Source organism: Herpailurus yagouaroundi, unplaced genomic scaffold, assembly GCF_014898765.1.
Source record: "Herpailurus yagouaroundi ecotype Mexico unplaced genomic scaffold, PumYag 162, whole genome shotgun sequence".
Classification (NCBI taxonomy): domain Eukaryota; kingdom Metazoa; phylum Chordata; class Mammalia; order Carnivora; family Felidae; genus Herpailurus; species Herpailurus yagouaroundi.
The window spans coordinates 12,587,458-12,606,572 of record NW_024412403.1 but is presented as its reverse complement, the minus strand read 5'-3'; the positions used below and the strand labels follow the sequence as shown (position 1 = coordinate 12,606,572).

The 19,115-nt window shown below is 39.8% G+C and overlaps 1 protein-coding gene across 1 annotated transcript in view; it reads right to left on the bottom strand.

The window, feature by feature from the left end:
- Nucleotides 1-2,066: 2,066 nt before the first annotated feature.
- Nucleotides 2,067-19,115, bottom strand: part of PAXBP1 (PAX3 and PAX7 binding protein 1) — a 34,374-nt gene continuing 17,325 nt past the window's right edge. Inside the window, exons 9-18 of the mRNA XM_040484025.1 lie at nt 18,019-18,118; nt 17,816-17,931; nt 15,795-15,994; nt 14,578-14,722; nt 13,777-13,898; nt 12,909-12,985; nt 12,357-12,423; nt 7,964-8,110; nt 5,826-5,980; nt 2,067-3,246 (exon numbers count right to left, since the gene is read on the bottom strand). Of these exons, the coding sequence (XP_040339959.1) occupies nt 3,129-3,246; nt 5,826-5,980; nt 7,964-8,110; nt 12,357-12,423; nt 12,909-12,985; nt 13,777-13,898; nt 14,578-14,722; nt 15,795-15,994; nt 17,816-17,931; nt 18,019-18,118 (1,247 nt within the window). The 3' untranslated portion in view covers nt 2,067-3,128. The remainder of the gene's footprint in view (nt 3,247-5,825; nt 5,981-7,963; nt 8,111-12,356; nt 12,424-12,908; nt 12,986-13,776; nt 13,899-14,577; nt 14,723-15,794; nt 15,995-17,815; nt 17,932-18,018; nt 18,119-19,115) is intronic.

Genomic DNA, 19,115 nt, shown 5'->3' with positions numbered 1-19,115 from the left:
CTTACCAAAGCAGAAGGTCTCCCAAACATTCAGTCATACTTCATTCTTACTACAAGTAGAAGTTATTGTTCTCATTTTCATTTACTTGAAACAACAAACCAAAATTGTGGTTACAGTCAGTGATTACAGTTACAGTGTGGTTATAGCAAAAGTCCCTTTACTATGTGGATATCACCATGTCAGAGAGGAGTTCTGGTAACCAGACAGAAGTAGCATCTTACATAATGCACTTTGGAGCTCTACAACATTTGGCCATTTTTTAGGATTTCATGACTTCAAGAGAAATTAGCATTTAAAACAAAATTAGGCACTTATCAAAACTCACTGCACTGTATACACTTAAATTTAAGGGGGTAGACTTTACTGTTTAGAAAATCATACCTCAATAAAGCTGGCTTTAAAGAAATTCGGGAGCTTTACATTTTAGTCTAGTCTCATGAGGAAAAGGTGCTCACTGAGGCTTGTGTAGTTTGGGGCCAGTTCTGGGTGATAAGATTATTACCGCAGGCAACAATGGCTCAGGTCAACTGAAGCCCTCTGGGGGATGACATGGAACATACCTGAGAGATTAGAAGTTGGCCTGGTAGCCATGAATTCATGCCCCTCCCATGTCCCGCAAGGAGATCCTGGGCATCAGTGAGCCAGAGTGGTGGAGAGACGAAGGGCAGCTCCTGGAGACCTGAAACTCCTCAGAGCTGAGACTCTGGGTTGAGGAGGCCCGGTCAGCCTTGTATCCGAGACTTTAATTCCTTCCATTTCTGCTCGAGAGGCCATGATCTCCGTCCTCAGGCTCCCCTGGCCTCCTCCAGCCCCTTCTTCTTTCCCCCTTATTGTCGCTCCCCCTCAATAATCTCTTGTACGTCTACTGCTAGCTCGGCAACTGCTCCCCAGAGGCCCCCAACTACTGGGTATTTCTCTTTCCACCCCCTTCTTTGCCCGAGGGCTGTTCCCTGGGACATCAGCTGCTGGACACTCCAGCCCGCCACACAGGCCCAGAGAAAGCCCTAGGGCAGAGGTGCAGGTGTGTGCAGGAATCCAAGCATCAACAGCAAGATGGGGGGTTGGGGCCAACAGCACTGGTGTAATGCAGCAATCAGTCTTTATGACTGGGGTTTATATGGTCTCAATAAAAATAACTTTCCTTCGGGAAAACCTTTCTCACGCATTCTAGAGTTGATTCAGAAGACTCCTCCAAAAGGAAAAACTGAAAAAGCAAACCCTTAGCTTTATTAAAATGTCACCCTCTACTCACCTTTTGCCAGTTCCCTTCATAAGAAAGGATGTCCTTTAGACATTTCAGGAGAATTTTTTCCTGGTTGAGACAGGGGAGCCACTTGCCTTACGCACACGTCTATGTTAAGGTCACCTTCTGTCAAGGTCCCAGTGTGGTAATCAAGCCCATTCCTGAAACCGAAGCAGCCTGCTCGGCTGCAGAGGATAACAAGTCTCAAAGCTGACTGCAGGAGTCCTTACGAGTAGACACAGGAAAAGCCATCAGTCGAATGGGTTTGGAAACACAAATTTAAGGCACAAATGATGTGCAGGTCATGTGTGTACATGTTTGTATGTTTGATTCCATTGAAGTTCTCATTTCAATTCTACTTAGAATTAATGTTTTCTCATTTCAATTCTGTTTAGAAGGCCACTACTGTGGAACAGAATGAGTATGCAGGGATAAGTAATGTTCCTACAATAAAGATAAAACTGACAGGGGCGCCTGGGTGGCTCAGTCTGTTGGGCGTCTGACTTTGGCTCAGGTCATGATCTCCCAGCTCGTGAGTTTGAGTGCCGCATTGGGCTCTGGGCTGACAGCTCAGAGCCTGGAGCCTGCTTCCGATTCTGTGTCTCCCTCTTTCTCTGCCCCTCTCCCACTCACGCTCTCTTTCTCTCGAAAATAAATAAGCTCTAAAAAAGTTAAAAAAAAAAAAAAAGATAAAACTGAAGTGCATGTTTTCTATTCTAATTATTTGACCTGACCAAGAGCACACATGCTAAGAGTCTCACCGTATCAGAGTCCTATGAAATGTTCTAACTAAAATTAGTCACCAGCAAAATACAACAAAGGATCTATTTAAAAATTAATTTAATGCTTGGCTAAAGCTTAATTACATATATAGTTATCAAACAATAGTCCTTAATTTCCAAAAAGTTCCTCTTGAAAATCACAGAATCAGAAAGCATAAACTTTAAAACAAGTTCTCTGAATATTTACAATGTGGTATAAACATTATAGAAGACCAAGGATCTTAAATTGCCTGGGTGTAGCTCGTCAGCAAGGCGTATTCTTTATTGCATATATAACTCACATATGTGGGATTTTAAATAAAATGACAGACTATGAAAATTCAAATGCATGTATTTTTGTAAGCTGGTCAGGGGGGTAGACTCATGAATGAGACAGGACACTCAGCCCAAAACCATGCAGTTAGGTTTGTGGGGCTGTTATTTCCCAAAGTTAAACTTCTGTGTGTTCTTTTCAAAAACCTATGTTGCATATATTATTCAGAGTTCATATTAAACCCTCATTAGACTGTAATGCTGATTCAAGGAAGAAAGTTTCCATTCACCCAATGACTAAGTCCACACTCCACTCTCAATTTTAAGGCAGCAAAGCTACAGTGATAGCAACTGCTAACCAAAAGGTGACGAACACTTAGTCACTTGCCAGCCCTTTTGTTGCAACAGGGTAGTAATTCCCTAAGACAACTTGCTACTGAGTAATAATCTGCTGTTAAAAGGCTTACTCTGTAGAAAAACACCACAAATTTCCAGTGTGAAAGTAACTCCACGATGGTATAAATATATATATGCATAATTACACAATTTACACTGCACACATCGTTTACAGAGAACAATTAACTGAGAGGTTAATTTGAATAACCATATAAAATATTTCTGTAAACAAAGTATGACAGGCAGTAAGGAAACATTAACAGGCTTCCTAGAAATAATGTGAATTCCTTCCATTCCAAAGAAATTGCATTTAAGGACACAGTCTTGAATATTAATAATGTTCTTTGTATTAAAACAAGAATCAATATTTTACAGTTTAAGAAACTTTACATATATACAACATTTATACACTGGGAATGGTATTAAAGCAAACAGGCTTTTTTAGTCTCACAGATCTATTTTCCTTCAATCAAAGACTTAAATTCTTTCACATTGTGGTCACTTGCAACAGACATAGCATGATCCAGAGCGCGAACACTTGCAAGGAGTTTTACTATCTGTTTTATGTTTTCCCTAAAAAAGAAAAAAAAAATGCAGCAACATTTCATTAATTAGTACAAAAGCCTTCGAAGGAGAATTTGTTTTTGACTTTATGACCATTTTTGAGGTTTGCAATCCATTTTTTCAAGCACACATTTTTAAAGAAGACAGAAATAAGCAAACTACGGCATATAAAAAAAATTGTCCGTATAAAAGCAAAGCTTGTATAGTTTAAAGGACTAGCCCAGAGATCAAGGATCCACTTTCTAAAACAAAAACACCCCCAAATTTCACTCAGATCAATTCTATCATTCACAGCTAGAAAGGAAAGAAAGCGATCTGCTGCCAAACTACTTTCAGAGCCCTGCCCTTTCCCGCCCAAACCAGGGTCCGAGCTCTTTCAGATCATATCTGCAACACAAATCATATTTGTGTCTTCATCCCCAATTCATCCACCAACCCAGGATAATCTCCACTCTACCAAAATTCACTAAGAGGGGCGCCTGGGTGGCGCAGTTGGTTAAGCGTCCGACTTCAGCTCAGGTCACGATCTCGCGGTCCTTGAGTTCGAGCCCCGCGTCAGGCTCTGGGCTGATGGCTCAGAGCCTGGAGCCTGTTTCCGATTCTGTGTCTCCCCCTCTCTCTGCCCCTCCCCCGTTCATGCTCTGTCTCTCTCTGTCCCAAAAATAAATAAACGTTAAAAAAAAAAAAATTCACTAAGAAAGCAGTAAACTGGCTTCCTCTATCACCCCGGCCAGCAGTCACTCTGTGTAGCCCTCAAATTTTAGCATACATCTAAGTTACCTAGACGGTTGCCAAAACCCATATCCCCAGGCCCCCTACCCAGAATTCTGATTCAGTAGGTCTGGGGTGGGGCCTGAGAATTCGCATTTCTAACAAAGCTCCCAGGTGAGGCTGATGCTGCGATTCAGGAACCACTTTCAGAATGACCACTTATTTGAACCAAGTGTGAGAAACAGCACACAATGTGACATTAGCTGTCTCTTTTCCTCTGCAAATTGTAGCAAGCACTCTTTAGGGAAGGATTATAATTTGTAAAACTTTGTAACCCACATGGAACTTATTTTACGGTGTGTGGCACACAGCAAGTGCTTACAATAGCTGTTGAAGTTCTTTTCTGTAGAAAAATAAACACCGTTTGTTGACATTTAACTTCCTAACAAAAAAGACTATTTTTTAAAAATGTTTTTCTTTATTTTGAGAGAGAGAGGGAGAGAGAATGCACGTGTGCTCAGGGGAGGGGCAGAGAAAGAGAGAGGGAGAGCCCACGCAGGGCTCAATCTCAGGAACCCTGAGATCACGACCTGAGCCAAGATCAACAGTCAGACGCTTAACTGACTGAGCCAACCACCCAGGCGCCCCAAAACACTGTTAAGTACACACACATCAAAGTTTAAAAAGTGAATAGGACTTATCTAGCAAAAAAACACTGGGAAGAAATATTAGTGCCAAGAAATAACAACACCAAAGATGAAATTAAAATATAAATCAAAATCACCTGCTGAAAGAAGTTTACCACTAAAACCTTTACTGCCTACTTGGTTTTTTAATCTTATTGTAAGAGATAGCAAATTTTCTTTTAAGAAAATAAGGTTCTTGGGGCGCCTGGGTGGCGCAGTCGGTTAAGCGTCCGACTTCAGCCAGGTCACGATCTCGCGGTCCGGGAGTTCGAGCCCCGCGTCAGGCTCTGGGCTGATGGCTCGGAGCCTGGAGCCTGTTTCCGATTCTGTGTCTCCCTCTCTCTCTGCCCCTCCCCCATTCGTGCTCTGTCTCTCTCTGTCCCAAAAATAAATAAACGTTGAAAAAAAAAAATAAAAAAAAAAAAAAGAAAAGAAGGTTCTTTTCCACGGAAGGGAAATGAAGGAAGAGAAAAAACGTTTTGTTACAGGGGTATGACTAATGGTATGTATTCTGAAAATGAAAACTGTGACATTTGGAAGAATTTATGAAACTTTAAAAAAAAATTCTTTCAAATTTACTTGTTATTCTTACTTTTTATGCTAGAGATTTGTCCCAAAATTACACGAACATCCAAGACAAGGTCCCCAGACAGGTACAATGGTTCCTTTATTCACTCCTTCTTTGCAACCCCTGGCAAAAAATATGTACAAGCTGCTCCCCCAAAATCATGAGGGATGACCTTCAGTCTATGATATGGATACCAAAAAACTCAACACAGAACAAAAATGTCCCCAAATTGGCATATCATCTTTAGTACACTTTAAGTTTCAGTGACTGGCTTTTTGAGGGTTTACATCTATATAATGAACCCCCAGAGATTAAGATCCAGGACATTCCAACAGCCTGAAATCTCCCCAATTCTTCAAGGGAAGAGGCAGAGAAAATCTCCTTAGGGATGCTAGCTACTTAATGAAGTCTTTCTTAACACCTTCATAAATAACATACTGAAAAAAGCTTAGGTGAAACACAAAAATGAAAAATGATGTGTTTTTGGTAGGTTTGCCAATACAACATCAGTGTACACCATTTAAAGTAAAATACAAACGTGACTCTAAGACATTTTAATAATAAATGTGACAAAAACTAAAGACTCTAGGTCACCGTTTCATTCAACAATCGCAGAAAATTACCTTGCATTTCTTTTTTCCACATCAGAACATCCGATACTGTTTCTGTAGATTGTGTCTGCTAAGTGCACAAGGTATCGACAGAAGTTTTCTAACTGAGAGATAGTTCTTTCTCCTTTCAGGTTCATGAACCACTGCTTGGGGAAACAATTGATTACCTATGAAGAAGAAAGATGTAAAATGAAACAGAACAAAATAAAGTGTCTAAAAGCTGATCCCAGACAACGGGTATAATGTACGTAAGTAGCAGGCAGGCTGTTGCACTACATACAGCTAATCACTTGACAGGGGATATCCTCTTAAACCCGACTTCCCACATTAGCTATCCAAATACACCTGAATATATCTGTATTTTTAGCTTCAACAGATTGGTATTCAAAAAAGATAAATAACCTCCAGTATTTAATTAGGGACATAATAGTGACAACACAATTGCTTCACCTTCCTGTCTTCCAGGAATCTCTAAATGAACTGAACTGTCCTTTTATCAGCAGCTTTTGATATAACAACATGTGTGGCATAAACATCATATTGTAAGCCTCCCCATCCAGAACGACTCAGTGAGCAGGCGTCCATGCTGGCCCAGAGTGGGGTCCAGACTGCATCGTACCAGAGGCTGGGGGGCGGGGGCAGCTTAGGGCAAGAGCCTAAGCAAGGTGAACAGGGCAGTGTCAGTACTAAACTCAAGCAAGGTGAGGCTGATCCCCATAGGGGAGAGGGTAGTGTACTAGCAGAATTCAGTCCAAGTGGGTAGAGAAGGTTCCCCACTAAGGAACCCAGGGATGCTTGGCAAAATGAGTGATTCCAAAGCTGGCACTAAGCAAGGAGAAGATGAGCCTGGAACAGCAAGTGCCAGAAAGCAAGAAAATGCTCTCTCAAAATGAGACGACATGCTATAAGGTCACAGAAGTCAACAAGGGGCTCTAATGAAGTCTGGGAAAGCTTCTGCCAAAAATGCAGAATTTGAATCCAATCATCAGAGAATATCAAACAAAGCCAAACTGAGGGTCACTCTGCAAAATAACTGGCACATCATCTTTAAAAGTGGCGAGGTTTTATAAAGGCCAAAGAAAAACAAGAACTCTTCCAGATTAAAGGAGACTAAGGAAGACATGATAATTAAATGCCAAAGATGATCTGGGAATTTCTTTTGCCAGTGATGTGATACTTCGAACATAACTGACAAAACCTGACGGGTCTCAAAGATTAGGTGACAGTAACAGATAAAAGATGTTGACAGTGACACTAATTATGTATAAGAACATCCCTGTCTATAGGAAATGGACATAAAAATATTTGGGACAGGGGGCTATCATGTCACAAACTGACTGTGACATAGTTGAGGGAAAAAACTTTGTATTGCACTTTCAATTTTAACTTTTGAATTGTTTCAAAAAATATTTTTTAAAAAGATCCCATTGGAGGTACCTGGCTGGCTCAGTCAATAGAGCATGCAACTCTTGATCTTGGGGTGGTTAAGTCTGAGCCCCACATTCGCTGGGTGTAGAGATTACTTAAAAAAATAAAATCTTTAGGGGCATGTGGGTGGCTCAGTCAGTTGAGCGTCCGACTTCGGCTCAGGTGTTGACCTCAGGGTTTGTAAGTTGGAGCCCCGCGTCAGGCTCACTGCTGTCAGTGTGAAGGGAGCTCCCTTTGGATCCTCTGTCCCCCTCTCCCTCTGCCCCTCCCCCACTGGTGCTCTCTCCCTCAAAAATAAAAACATTAAAAAAAATCTTGAAAAAATAAATAAATGAAATTGTGTAACCCCCACATATAAAGTAGAAAAAATATTAAAATGATTTCTTAAACTAGAGAGCCCATTTCTTTAATAACATTCAAAACAACATTCACCCAACCGTTAAAAATTAATTATCCTGAAATTACAACTTTCATTAACACCTACAAAAATGACATAATAGATGGAAAGAAGAATAAATACAAACATAACTATACACATTTTTATGTAAAAAATGTTAAGGGGGTTCAGAACTACTGGGAGGCAAACTGATTGTCAACATTACACCAAGTTCAATAATCAAAAGGGTTTTCTTAAAATTCTAAAATCTCTCTTCAAACAAAGGAAACTTAACTCATTCTCATTTATATGCTTTAAAAACTACAATGTGTGTCATTTAACTCACATTTTGGGCTTTTTTGATGCTGTCATCTCCATATTCTGAATTCTGAAAAGCCATGAGAATGTATCTATTTAATAAACCATCTATTGATAACTCCTGAAGAGTTTTATTTGAGAAAATGCCATACCACTGAAGAAAATTCCCTAATAGCTAGAAAGAGAGAGAAAAAAAAAATTATTTTCCTCCAGATCGAAATATAACTGACACGTAACATTGCATAAGGTGTACAACATAATGATTTCACAGAAGTATATATACCGTATTGTAAAATGATTACCACAGTAGTATCTTTCACCTAATTGTAAATTTTTTCCCATGTGATGAGAACTTAAAAAAATTTTTTTTTTAAAATGTGTATCTTTATTTTTGAGACAGAGCCTGAGCAGGGGAGAGGCAGAGAGAGAGGGAGACACAGAATCAGAAACAGACTCCAGGCTCCGAGCTGTCAGCACAGAGCCTGACAGGGGGCTTGAACTCATCAATTGCGAGATCATGACCTGAGCTGAAGTCAGATGCTCAACTGACTGAGCCACCCAGGCACCCCACCCATGTGATGAGAACTTTTAAGATTTACTCCCTTAGCAACTTTCAAATATACAACACATTATTAACTGTAGTCACCATGTTGTACATTACATACACAGAATTATTTTATCTTCTAATTGGAAGTCTGTACTTTTTGACCCCTTTCACCTAATCCCCCCAACCTGGACTCCTCACTTTGGCCATCACAAATCAGATCTCTGTTTCTGTAAGTCTGGATCTTTTTTTTTTTTTTTTACAAGAAGAGAAACTATTGAGGAGTTAAGCAACTAAATTAAGTCAAAGAAACTAGAGTAAAACACACCTTATGACCGTGTCTTGCCAACGTACTAATAAACAGTTTTAAAGGGTCCAAATATTGCCCCGAATGCCAACGTACTAATAAACAGTTTTAAAGGGTCCAAATATTGCCCCGAATGACTGAAGATCTGAATTTTAAGCTTTAATTAAAATTAACGAATTCTAATGTAAATAGCCACATGGAGCTAGTGGCTACTGTATAGGACGGTGCAAAAACAGAACATCTTCCATCATAATAGAAAGTACTACTGGGCAAGTACCGACTCTTAGATAAATGTCCTCCATTCAAAATCATGCTTAAGTGAGTCCCACAACCATCCTTAAAAAGGACAGAATGCATTATTATAAAATGGGAGTCCCCAGCCCATCCCACCATAAAAATTTCCAAGTTTCTCAATATTTCTCATCTCTGTAAATGTTAACATTATCCAACCACCTGATCAGGCCAGGAGCTTGGATGTCATTATTCCCCTCTCCCTCAAGTTTTCTGACCTCACCTCCATCCATTCTGCCCATTTCTCTCAATTCCTGTTGCTACCCCCAATCTAAGCTGCCATAGTCTCTTTCTGGACCCTGCAGTTACTCAAGTGATTATGAGCATATGCTCTGGAGTAGTCTTTCTCAAGCAGGGTTCTGTGAGAGAACTAAAACCTACAGAAAATGATTTGAGTGACCCCTTAATTTTCCCAAGGATGGTACATACCATTCTAGAATTATGGAAAAGAGAATTTATTATGCACAACGGAGGACTCAGGGCTTTAATGATTGTTTCACAGAACCCGGTTGAGAAGAGCTGCTCATCAGTCAGACTGGCCTGAGTTAGACCCCATTTCTATAGTGAACAAAGGAATGATCCTGGGCAGGTTATTCTGGGCCTAACTGTCCCATCAGTGGAGTGGAAACAATAGCTCACAGGCTCTTGTGAGGAATCGAAAAGATAAACGATACAGGACGTAGCACAGTGCTCCGTACGTGGTACATACACGATAAACTTTCATTAGTACTGTTCTTCCCAGCTTTGACCATTAGCCACACAACAGCCAAAGCAACTTGAAAATGGCAATCTGTCCATGTCACTTCCCTGCTAAAAACCCTTCCATGACCCACACTAATTTTCAACAAAGGTACACAAGCAATTCAATAAAGAATGGACAACTTAGCATTATTTATAATAGCCGAATTATGGAAGCAGCCCAAGTGTCCACCGATGGATGAGCGGATAAAGAAGATGTGTGTATACACGATGGAGCATTATCCAGCCATAAAAAAGGATGAAATCTTGCCATTTGCAACAACACGGATGGAGCTAGAGAATATGATGCTAAGCGAAAGAAATCAGTCTGAGGAAGACAAATACCTAGGATTTCACTCATAAATGGAATTTAAGAAACAAGCAAAGGGAAAAACAAAACAAAACAAAACAACTGAGAGACAGAGACAAACCAAGAAACAGACTCAACTACAGAGAACAGAGTGATGGTTACCAGAGGGGAGGTGGAAGGGTGGGGATTAAGGAGTGCATGTATCATGGTGAGCACTGAGGAACATACAGAATTGCTGAACCACTATATTGCACACCTGAAGCCAATATAATGCTGTATTTAATTATACTGGAATTAAAATAATTTTTTTTAATTTAAAAAAGAAAAAGCCTTTGAAAAGCCTTTTCAAACCAACAGTTCTAGAACAAACAAACTTCAATCCAGGCCCCACATCCTATATAAAAATTAACTCAAAAGGGATCGGAGGCTTAAATGTAAACCCCGAAACTAAGAACAATCTAGATGAAAAGAATAGGAGAAAAACTTTGTAGTCCTGTGTTAGGTGAACATTTCTTAGATATGACACCCAAAGCACAACCCACTCAGGAAACGGTCATAACCCGGACTTAATCAAAACAGAATTTCTGTACTTTGAAAAACTGCTAAGAGAATGAAGACAAGCCACATGCTAGGAACGAAAAATTCTTTGCAAATCATGCACCTGATAAAAAATTTGTATCCAGAATACAGAACTCAAAGCTGAGTAAGACATTTTTTTAAAAATGAGCAAAAGATTTGAACAGAGGCTTCATCAGAGAACATACACAAATGGCAAATAAACACATGAAAATCTGCTCAACACCATCGGGCATTAGAGAAATACAAATTAAAACTATTAAAAGGACACCACTATACATCTTGTAGAATGACTTCAAAGAAAAACAACCCAAAACTGACATGGTCTGTGGTGAGAGTGAGGGGTAACTGGGTAACGTTAACGTATCGCTGATCTGAAAAAACTGCTTTGCCTAGGTATTTACCCAAGTGAAACGTACATAAACTTACGTATCCAGAAAAAACCTGTCTGCAAATGCTTACAGCTTTATTCATAATCACTCCAAACCAGAAACAATCCAGTATCCCTCAACTGGGGAATGGATTTAAAAAAATACAGTGGGGCTCCTGAGTGATTCAGTCAGTTAAGCATCCAATTCTTGGGTTTTGGTTCAGGTCACGATCGCACAGTTTGTGGGTTCGAGCCCTACACTGGGCTCTGCGCTGACAGTGCAGAGCCTGCTTGGGCCTCTCTCTCTCTCTCTCTCTCTCTCTCTCAAAACAGATTAATAAACTTAAAAAAAAAATACAGCAACTTGTGGCATATTCACCTTACAAAGGAATACTACTTGGCAAAAAAAAGAAATAATCTGCCAATAACACATGACAATACTGAGAAATTTCAAATGCATTGTTAAGTGAATGAAGCCAGACTCAAAAGTATTCCATAAATGATTCTATTCATAAGACACCCTTACAAAGACAACCATAGGACAAGAAAAAGGAAGGGATCGCCATGGTGCAGGGATGGTGTTAACTACAAAGGGGCATGGGAGATTTGGGGAGATGGTAGGAGTGTTACGCATCTTGATCTGGGTGGTGAATACATGTCTATATGTAAATGACAGTGCCTGTATCATCCGGACAGCTCATCTCCTCCCTAAGTCCAGCCCTCTTGGACTTTTCTCAGTTTTCCCAGTGTGTGCTGCTGTCTCTCATCTCAGTGCCAACTCCTATAACCTAAATACCACTTCCTCAGAGTGGTGGTGGAGGATCTTCTGTGACTCACTAGTCAAGGTTTCTGTGCCTCTTGTCATATGCTCCCTTACTTCCTTGAATTTCTCCTTTCACGATTCATCACACCTGAGATAATGCTTATTTACCACCAACTGTGCTAGATTACAAAAGCTCCACGAGCCTCCACTTCTGGCATATTCAGTGCTATTTTTCCCAACTCAGAAAAGTAACTGGTGTTCTCCTTGCTGAATAAATTAACTGTGGTTTAGCAAGGCAGTTTGCTGGCTGGCTTGGACCTTGCTTTCGAACTCAGAATGCATCTTCTAGTGTGGAAACATCAAACCCGAATAAACTTTTGGAACAAAACTAATTTAAAATGGAGTTTGGATACAGACATCGATCTAAGTCCATAGAGTTACTTAATCAAATACCAAATTACTTTTCAAAGTATAGGAGTCAAACAAAATCTGAAGTCTTCTGGAGAGCCTAGAGGCACATACCTTAACTGAAGACCAAAACTGTCGTTGAAAAAACAAATAAGGCCCAGAATTTTTATTTTCCAAGACACTATGAAAAAAGAAACATGAGCAAACACATTGTAAGTGCTGATTCCTAGAAAAGATTTCTACAAGTAAAATAGGTGAACAAAAGAATTAACTTCTCAAATTTCCAAGTAACTATTCCAGAAGATAGGTTTAAAAGAAAATGGAAATATATTTTAGGCAGAAAGGGAGAACAAAAAGCATTACTAGCTTTATTCTGCTTAAGGGAACAATTTCTCCACTGAGCTAGTGTCTTTGGGCTACAGGCTTACACCAAATAGATAAAGTTTATATTTCAAGCTACCTTTAGTTTTTCTAGAATTTAAGAAACCTTCTCCGAAGATAATGGAGAAGATCATCTTTTTAAAACTTTTTTGTTTTTAAAGTAGGCTCCCTGCCCAACGTGGGGCTTAAACTGAGGACCCTGAGATTAAGAGTCACACACTCTAGTCACTAGCCAGCCAGGCACCCCCAATATTATCATCACCCTTAATGTTAAGAGTTACTTACTTTTTGGGATATAAGGGCATGAATACATCATCATCTAAAGTTCTCCTCATTCTTAGTAAAAGTGCTTTTAGGTACACCTAAAGAATTAAAAGCAGATCACACATTTTAAGAAGGGTTATGATAAAAGTTAAATTTTAAGAAATAAAAACAAGCCATATTCTAAATCATATGATCAAGTATTCAATTTCGAGTAAACCGTCTTCTCCAATTTTCTCCCTTCTCACTGCAAGCGTTAAGGTCTTTAATACTCCCTACTCCTCATTTATCCCTCAACTACCAAGCAACGACGCCACTTAGAAATCTACAAACCCTTCAAGTCTACCATATTACTAAGATTTACGATCAGACACGTAATCTGGTTCTTCTCAAAATGAAGTCAGTGAAAACAAGATAAAGAGCACTTTTCAGTGTCTAAACAGCACCTAAGAATGTCCAGAGGGATGGCAGCAATCTGAAGTTCGGAAACTAGTTATATAAACTACTATAAAACCTTGTGGTTTTATACGCTGCTCTATGTTTTAGCATTTTAATCATCAACTGTTACCCATCCTAATAGTTTTACATTTTTCTTTTTCCATAAAAATGCGGTTTTTTTGATTAGTGGGGGGTGGGGCAGTGAGGAGCAGCAGAGAAGAGCACAGGTGGGAAGCTACCTGGACTAATGACATCACCTTGCCAGAGGGATTTAAAAGCTACAAACTGTGATCTCAAATTTTGTACATTTCAGGCCATAAAGGACCAGATGGCCTGAGGGAATCAGATTTTCTGGCAAGGCTTAGAACATAACCACTCACTCCCTCAGCTCTTGCTCATTTTGAAAGGAGAGGGGAGAAAAAAACCTTCCACTGATAATAAAGAATTAAGTTACCTGTGTATTTTTGTTTTCTGCATTCACTACTGAAGGATATCCGTTTATTAATTTTAATGTAATCCCAACCATTCTTGAAGTCTGTGTTGTAGAAAAAGGGTCCCACATATTTTCAGCTATTACTATTAAGAGAAAAGTAAGGTGTTGAGATACAGAAGTAGATTGCAGCCGACTTAAATCTGTCAAGCAGTCTTCAACTTATAAACGCCAACCCTGATTTATTTTTTCTCTCTCTAGAGTATAATAAGCCCCAGTCTTCTTTGTCCTCTTAACTGTGGGAACCCTGAAGATTAGGCACATGTGGGGAGGGCATAGATTCATTCTATTTTCTGCTGCTCGGTAATAATAAAGGGGAGGACTTCTAAATCCTAGATGTCCCGGCATCAAGAATTCCTAACCAAACTTGAATCTTATTTTTAGTATTTTAAATAGGTTCCCATACCAATGATTCCTAATCTTTTTTTGAGAAATTGATAGAAGTAATGAAGTTGCTCCCAGGAAAATGCATAACCATTCCCTGCCCTCAAACTATGTATTCAGGTTTGCTTCATTTTGCTTCTCTAAAATTCATCTATGAATCCATTACTGCCTCCAATGCCAGGCCTACCCCAAAGGGGTCTTCAACTACTCAGTTAAGAGACATCCACCCTTTAGCCTTCTCTGGGCCAGGTGGTTGTAATTATTTGTAATTGTTTATCATTTGTAATTATTACTTCTATGAGGAAACACACTCTGGTTAAAATTCTTCAAAACAGATTTGAAAACCCAATGTGTTTAAATGTTCAAATGAGATATCCCTACCTGTTAGTTTAGGAAGAATCACCTTTTCCACAATTGTAGGCAACAGTGCAACATCTACATCATCTTTCTCTTGCTCTCGTTCTTCACAACCATAAAACAGCAAAGATTCAAACCACAGCATGTTTTCAAAGTCACGACATTTTGCCTAGAAAAAAACAATATTAAAAAGCTAAACACTTAAAACAGTTGCTGTTTCTGCTTCTAGCCATGATAAGAACAAGAGGAACAGGATTTAAGCTTCAGTCGCTAACAACTAAACACTGAACAAAATCTATGAAACATCTATTTTCAGACACTGGACCACAGGCAGTACAGGACCATGACCCCTGAAAACAGAATCAAATGAGTGAGCCCCTGGTGGGGGGTGCAGAGCAGTCTTGCTCAGTTGCGGAGGCAAGAACTAGAGTTCAGGGAGGCGGAGACAGCCAGAAGCTACGGGGTGGAGGAGGGAGCTACCCAGAAAAAGAACTCCAGAGCGCACACAAGTCCCCTTGAGCCTTTGCTGTATACCAAGGCACACGTGCACAGGGTGAAACTCCACAAGGTCCGGCGAAGAGCGACCGGGAGCTGGCAGCTGAATGGTTGGTTCCCAGAGCTCACAGTTTTTTCAGTTTGCAGGGTGTCAACCTAGCCCTCTTTTCCCTACAGTTGACACATTCAACCCAGCCAATCTCATTCATGCCATGCCTCCGTCCCCATGCTGGGAACTTCCAAAACTCTTTCTTAAACAGGACCACTGAACGCATACAGGCACTTCTCGTCTCCTCCCTTATGTACATCCCAGGCCAACAGGTCCTACTGATTCCACCTCCTAAACGTATCGGTTTGTCTTATCCTCCCAATTTTCCATTACCACCCAACTTAGTTCAGGTCATTTCACACCCTCCTCACTAATCTTTCCCATGAGGTTCTAAGTTTTTCTAGGATCAAAGGACCAAATTCTTAGTGTTCATTCACGTTCACATCCCAGTATCACTACATGCAACTTTAGTTGACCAAGAAAAGCACTGTATATAACTTGAAAGTAATAAACAGCTCTCTTGAGAAGGAATAGAGATAAAAAACCATGACTCTACACCCAGCTGAATTTGGATTATAGCCCTGTGCCCTATCTCCCCTGAAAAGTATTTTGCTCCAACTTACATCTCTAGCTTTGAGATTAAAATTACCCAGGCATGGTGTTATACTGTTTTCTAACAGTGACACAAGCCACTCACCTCAAGAGGAGTCCAAGTGAGAAGCTGCAGCCGTATGAGGGGGTTGAACAGCTTTGGCAAACAAAGGCCGATATAAGCATCCTTATAGGACAGATAGTATTTTGAACGCCATGCTTCAAATTGGGATTTAATGCAGTCGATTGAATAGAAACTTTCAAGTACGTCTTCAAAAACCTTGCTGGACTCTTTCGAAATGCGATCTAAGGACAACAATAACAACAAACAAAAACCCCAGAGAGAGCCATAACTTACAATGTGGTAGGAAACTCAGAATTCAGTATTTTCCACATTTTCTTTGTAGCCCGAGTATCAGTCAGGCTCATTAACAGAGGAATCATTATTAATTGCAATTTAACAGAAGGGAGGAACGCAAGTTTAGGTTTTCAAATGTCTGTTCTGCAAACCAGAGTGCAGGCAGTCTTAGCTTTGCAGTTCCCAGATGTACCATTTCCTGTTCCTAGAGTTTAGTTAAATACCACCAGTCCCCCAACAAGTCAATGCCCATTTCAGTCACTACAGTAGATTAACCATGAGTAACTGCGTGAAGTGCAAACTTTGCTCCAAGCTCTTCAGTCCACAATCACCGTATAAATATCAGAAGGGCATCACAATCAGTGAACGATCATTTTCACTTCTTTCAAGGTCTGTGGGTGACTGTGAGAACTGACATGGACAAGTATCAAAATGGATGCTAGATCTTTAGGTGGAAAGTGATTTGATGCTGCTGAAGACTTGGGAAAGGGGAATCTTTTAATGGTGAGACCGAACAGTGACAACCTAATTCTCAAGATGGATCTTAACATCACTAATAGCCGGACAATCTAACATCTGTCATCTCATATTCTGCAATACGCAGCAGCATCCTGTATGAAGTATTCTTGCCGAAACAAAAGCTTAACCTGAATCTAATCAAGTCTTCAGACCTAAATGCCAGTTTACACAGAAATTCGGTGAATCGAAAAACAAATTAATCCATGAGGAAACAAAATGTTGGAAATTCTGCAAGGTAAGTGACCTGGTCTCTTCAAAAACTTAATGTCTTAAACAAACAAATAACAGGGGAGTGTATATGTGTAAGGTACTCATGGACATTCATTAATCCTAGGGAAAAAAATGGAACAACCAAATGCAGGGCATGAAATCTCGTGTGGATCCCAGTTTGGAAAAGACACAACCACCCACAAAAACAGTCCCAAGAGTTTCATTTCGGGGGAGCTGCTGCTAAATAAACACAATATTAAGAATTTTCAGTTAAACATGCTAAAGTGTTGAAAGGAAAGTATCATGATGTGTAGGCTATATTCAAATGGTTCAGCAATACACACACACACACACACACACACACACACACACACACACACCCAAAGAACTAAGGAAAACTTGGTTTGGTAAGAATTGTTGAATCCGGGTGATACGCACATGGGATCACAGTGCTATTCTTTCCAGTTTCTCTATGTTTAAACATATTCACTATAAAAAGGTGGGAGAAAAAGAAGCTTCTCTAACTACATTCCAAATGGCCTGCAGCCAACATAATTCCAAATAACCACAACCAATGGCAGGAAAGGAAGATTCTTCTAGAAATGACTGGCACATAACAGTACTAACCACTCCCCTTGGGTTGAAATTATTCGGGACTCCCCAAATCAGGAGTTTCTTTCAGGGCTGAGTGTCCTACTGCCCAGCTCTGCCTCTCCAGGACAGGCTGCATTAGGGCTATCCTAGGATCTGACTTTTTTTTTTTTTTTTTTTTTGGTCACTTAAAATTCTACAATTCTGGAGATTAATACCGTTTTATTATGCAAGTACTAAATAAACTCCAAGACAAGGTGTCACCACTAGTTTTGAGAATTCATCACGATATTCAGTTAATAAAAACGGGTGCCTATTTTTACAATTAAGAAAAAAGTGGCTGATTCTAACGCAGAGGCCACAAAACTTCAAATCATCTCGTGGTAAAAACCACACCTAAGTAGAAACCAAACTGGCAATAAAACGTCATTTCCAAATAAATGTCTAACCTTTTTCCAGATTGAAGTTTGTAATATCTGTGGAAGTTTCTTCATCATCACTGGAAAGGCCTTCGAGGTGATCTGCCATCTTACCGGTCTGCTCTCTGGCTTGTCTACGACGAGTCCTAAATAACAAACAGCAAGTTCCCAAACCAGATACAAGAGGCTCCTCCCTTTGCAAACGAACCAACAGCAAGCATTCTGAGAATTACCTCCTGGCCTCCCGTTCTGCAATCCTACGTTTTGCATGCTCTTGATACAGTGCCCGATCTCGCCCGAAGGAATCGAGATTTGGTGCCATCAGAGCTTTATCTGTAAAACAACAACAGTGAAAATTAAAAGCCTTCCTTCAGCAATCTTGAGGAAAGAGTTTGCACAGAATAAGCCATAATGATAGACTGTTTGCTAATCTCAACAGCAGGCTTCCGCAGTAACTGGTAAACCAGACAGTTTTCTAGTTCAGAGCAAATCTCAGTATTATTCTGTGTTCCCATGAAAAGGAGTAGAAAAAATAAAGAGAGTTCAACAACCCTATGTAAATATGACTGGGTTTAATCACTACTTTTGTATCTAAGTAACAGAACTAGTTGACGCTATCATGATGACCAAATAAATTAAAAACCAAAATTACCTGTGCAAAGAGAAAATTATAGATTACTTTTCTAAGGAAGGAATTAAGGCATCACATGTCTAATGATATGACAGAAAAGAAATCCTGGGTAGGAAGGATGAGAAAACAGCTTTGTTTCAGGAGTTTGAGAATTTATTCTATTTATTCTAATTCTGCTGTGTAGACATTCTCTACTACAATTTTTAGAACAAGGGCAGGATCAACATAGACTGAAAACCGCATCTGAACAAGACTAACATACTTTCTCGAACACTCTTTCAAAGCAGAATTATTCCTTTTTTTGCCTATTTTCTGTCTCTTTTTTTAACTTTCTAGGGCAATATTCTAGTATAGCTTCCACCCTTCCAATTTAAATTTATTGATTTCAGTTACCATATTTTTAATTCCTAAGAGATGGTTCTTACAATATTCCCATCTCTAGGGCACTTCCTACTATCTCTCGAAGGATATCCATTATATTTTAAATTTTCTTCTGATACCTGCATTGTTTTTGTTTCCTCGGTCCCTTTGGTTCTATTGCTTGTGTTACTCTCTCTGTTGATCCTTAACTACCTGATGTGAAAGGAGACTGGAAGTTCTGTGGACAAAGGTGGGAGGTACCTCACAGAGGCATCTCCATCTGAACACCGGGGAGAAAGTCAACTTTCTTGTTGGAGGCTCCCAGATGTTAAGTGTCTC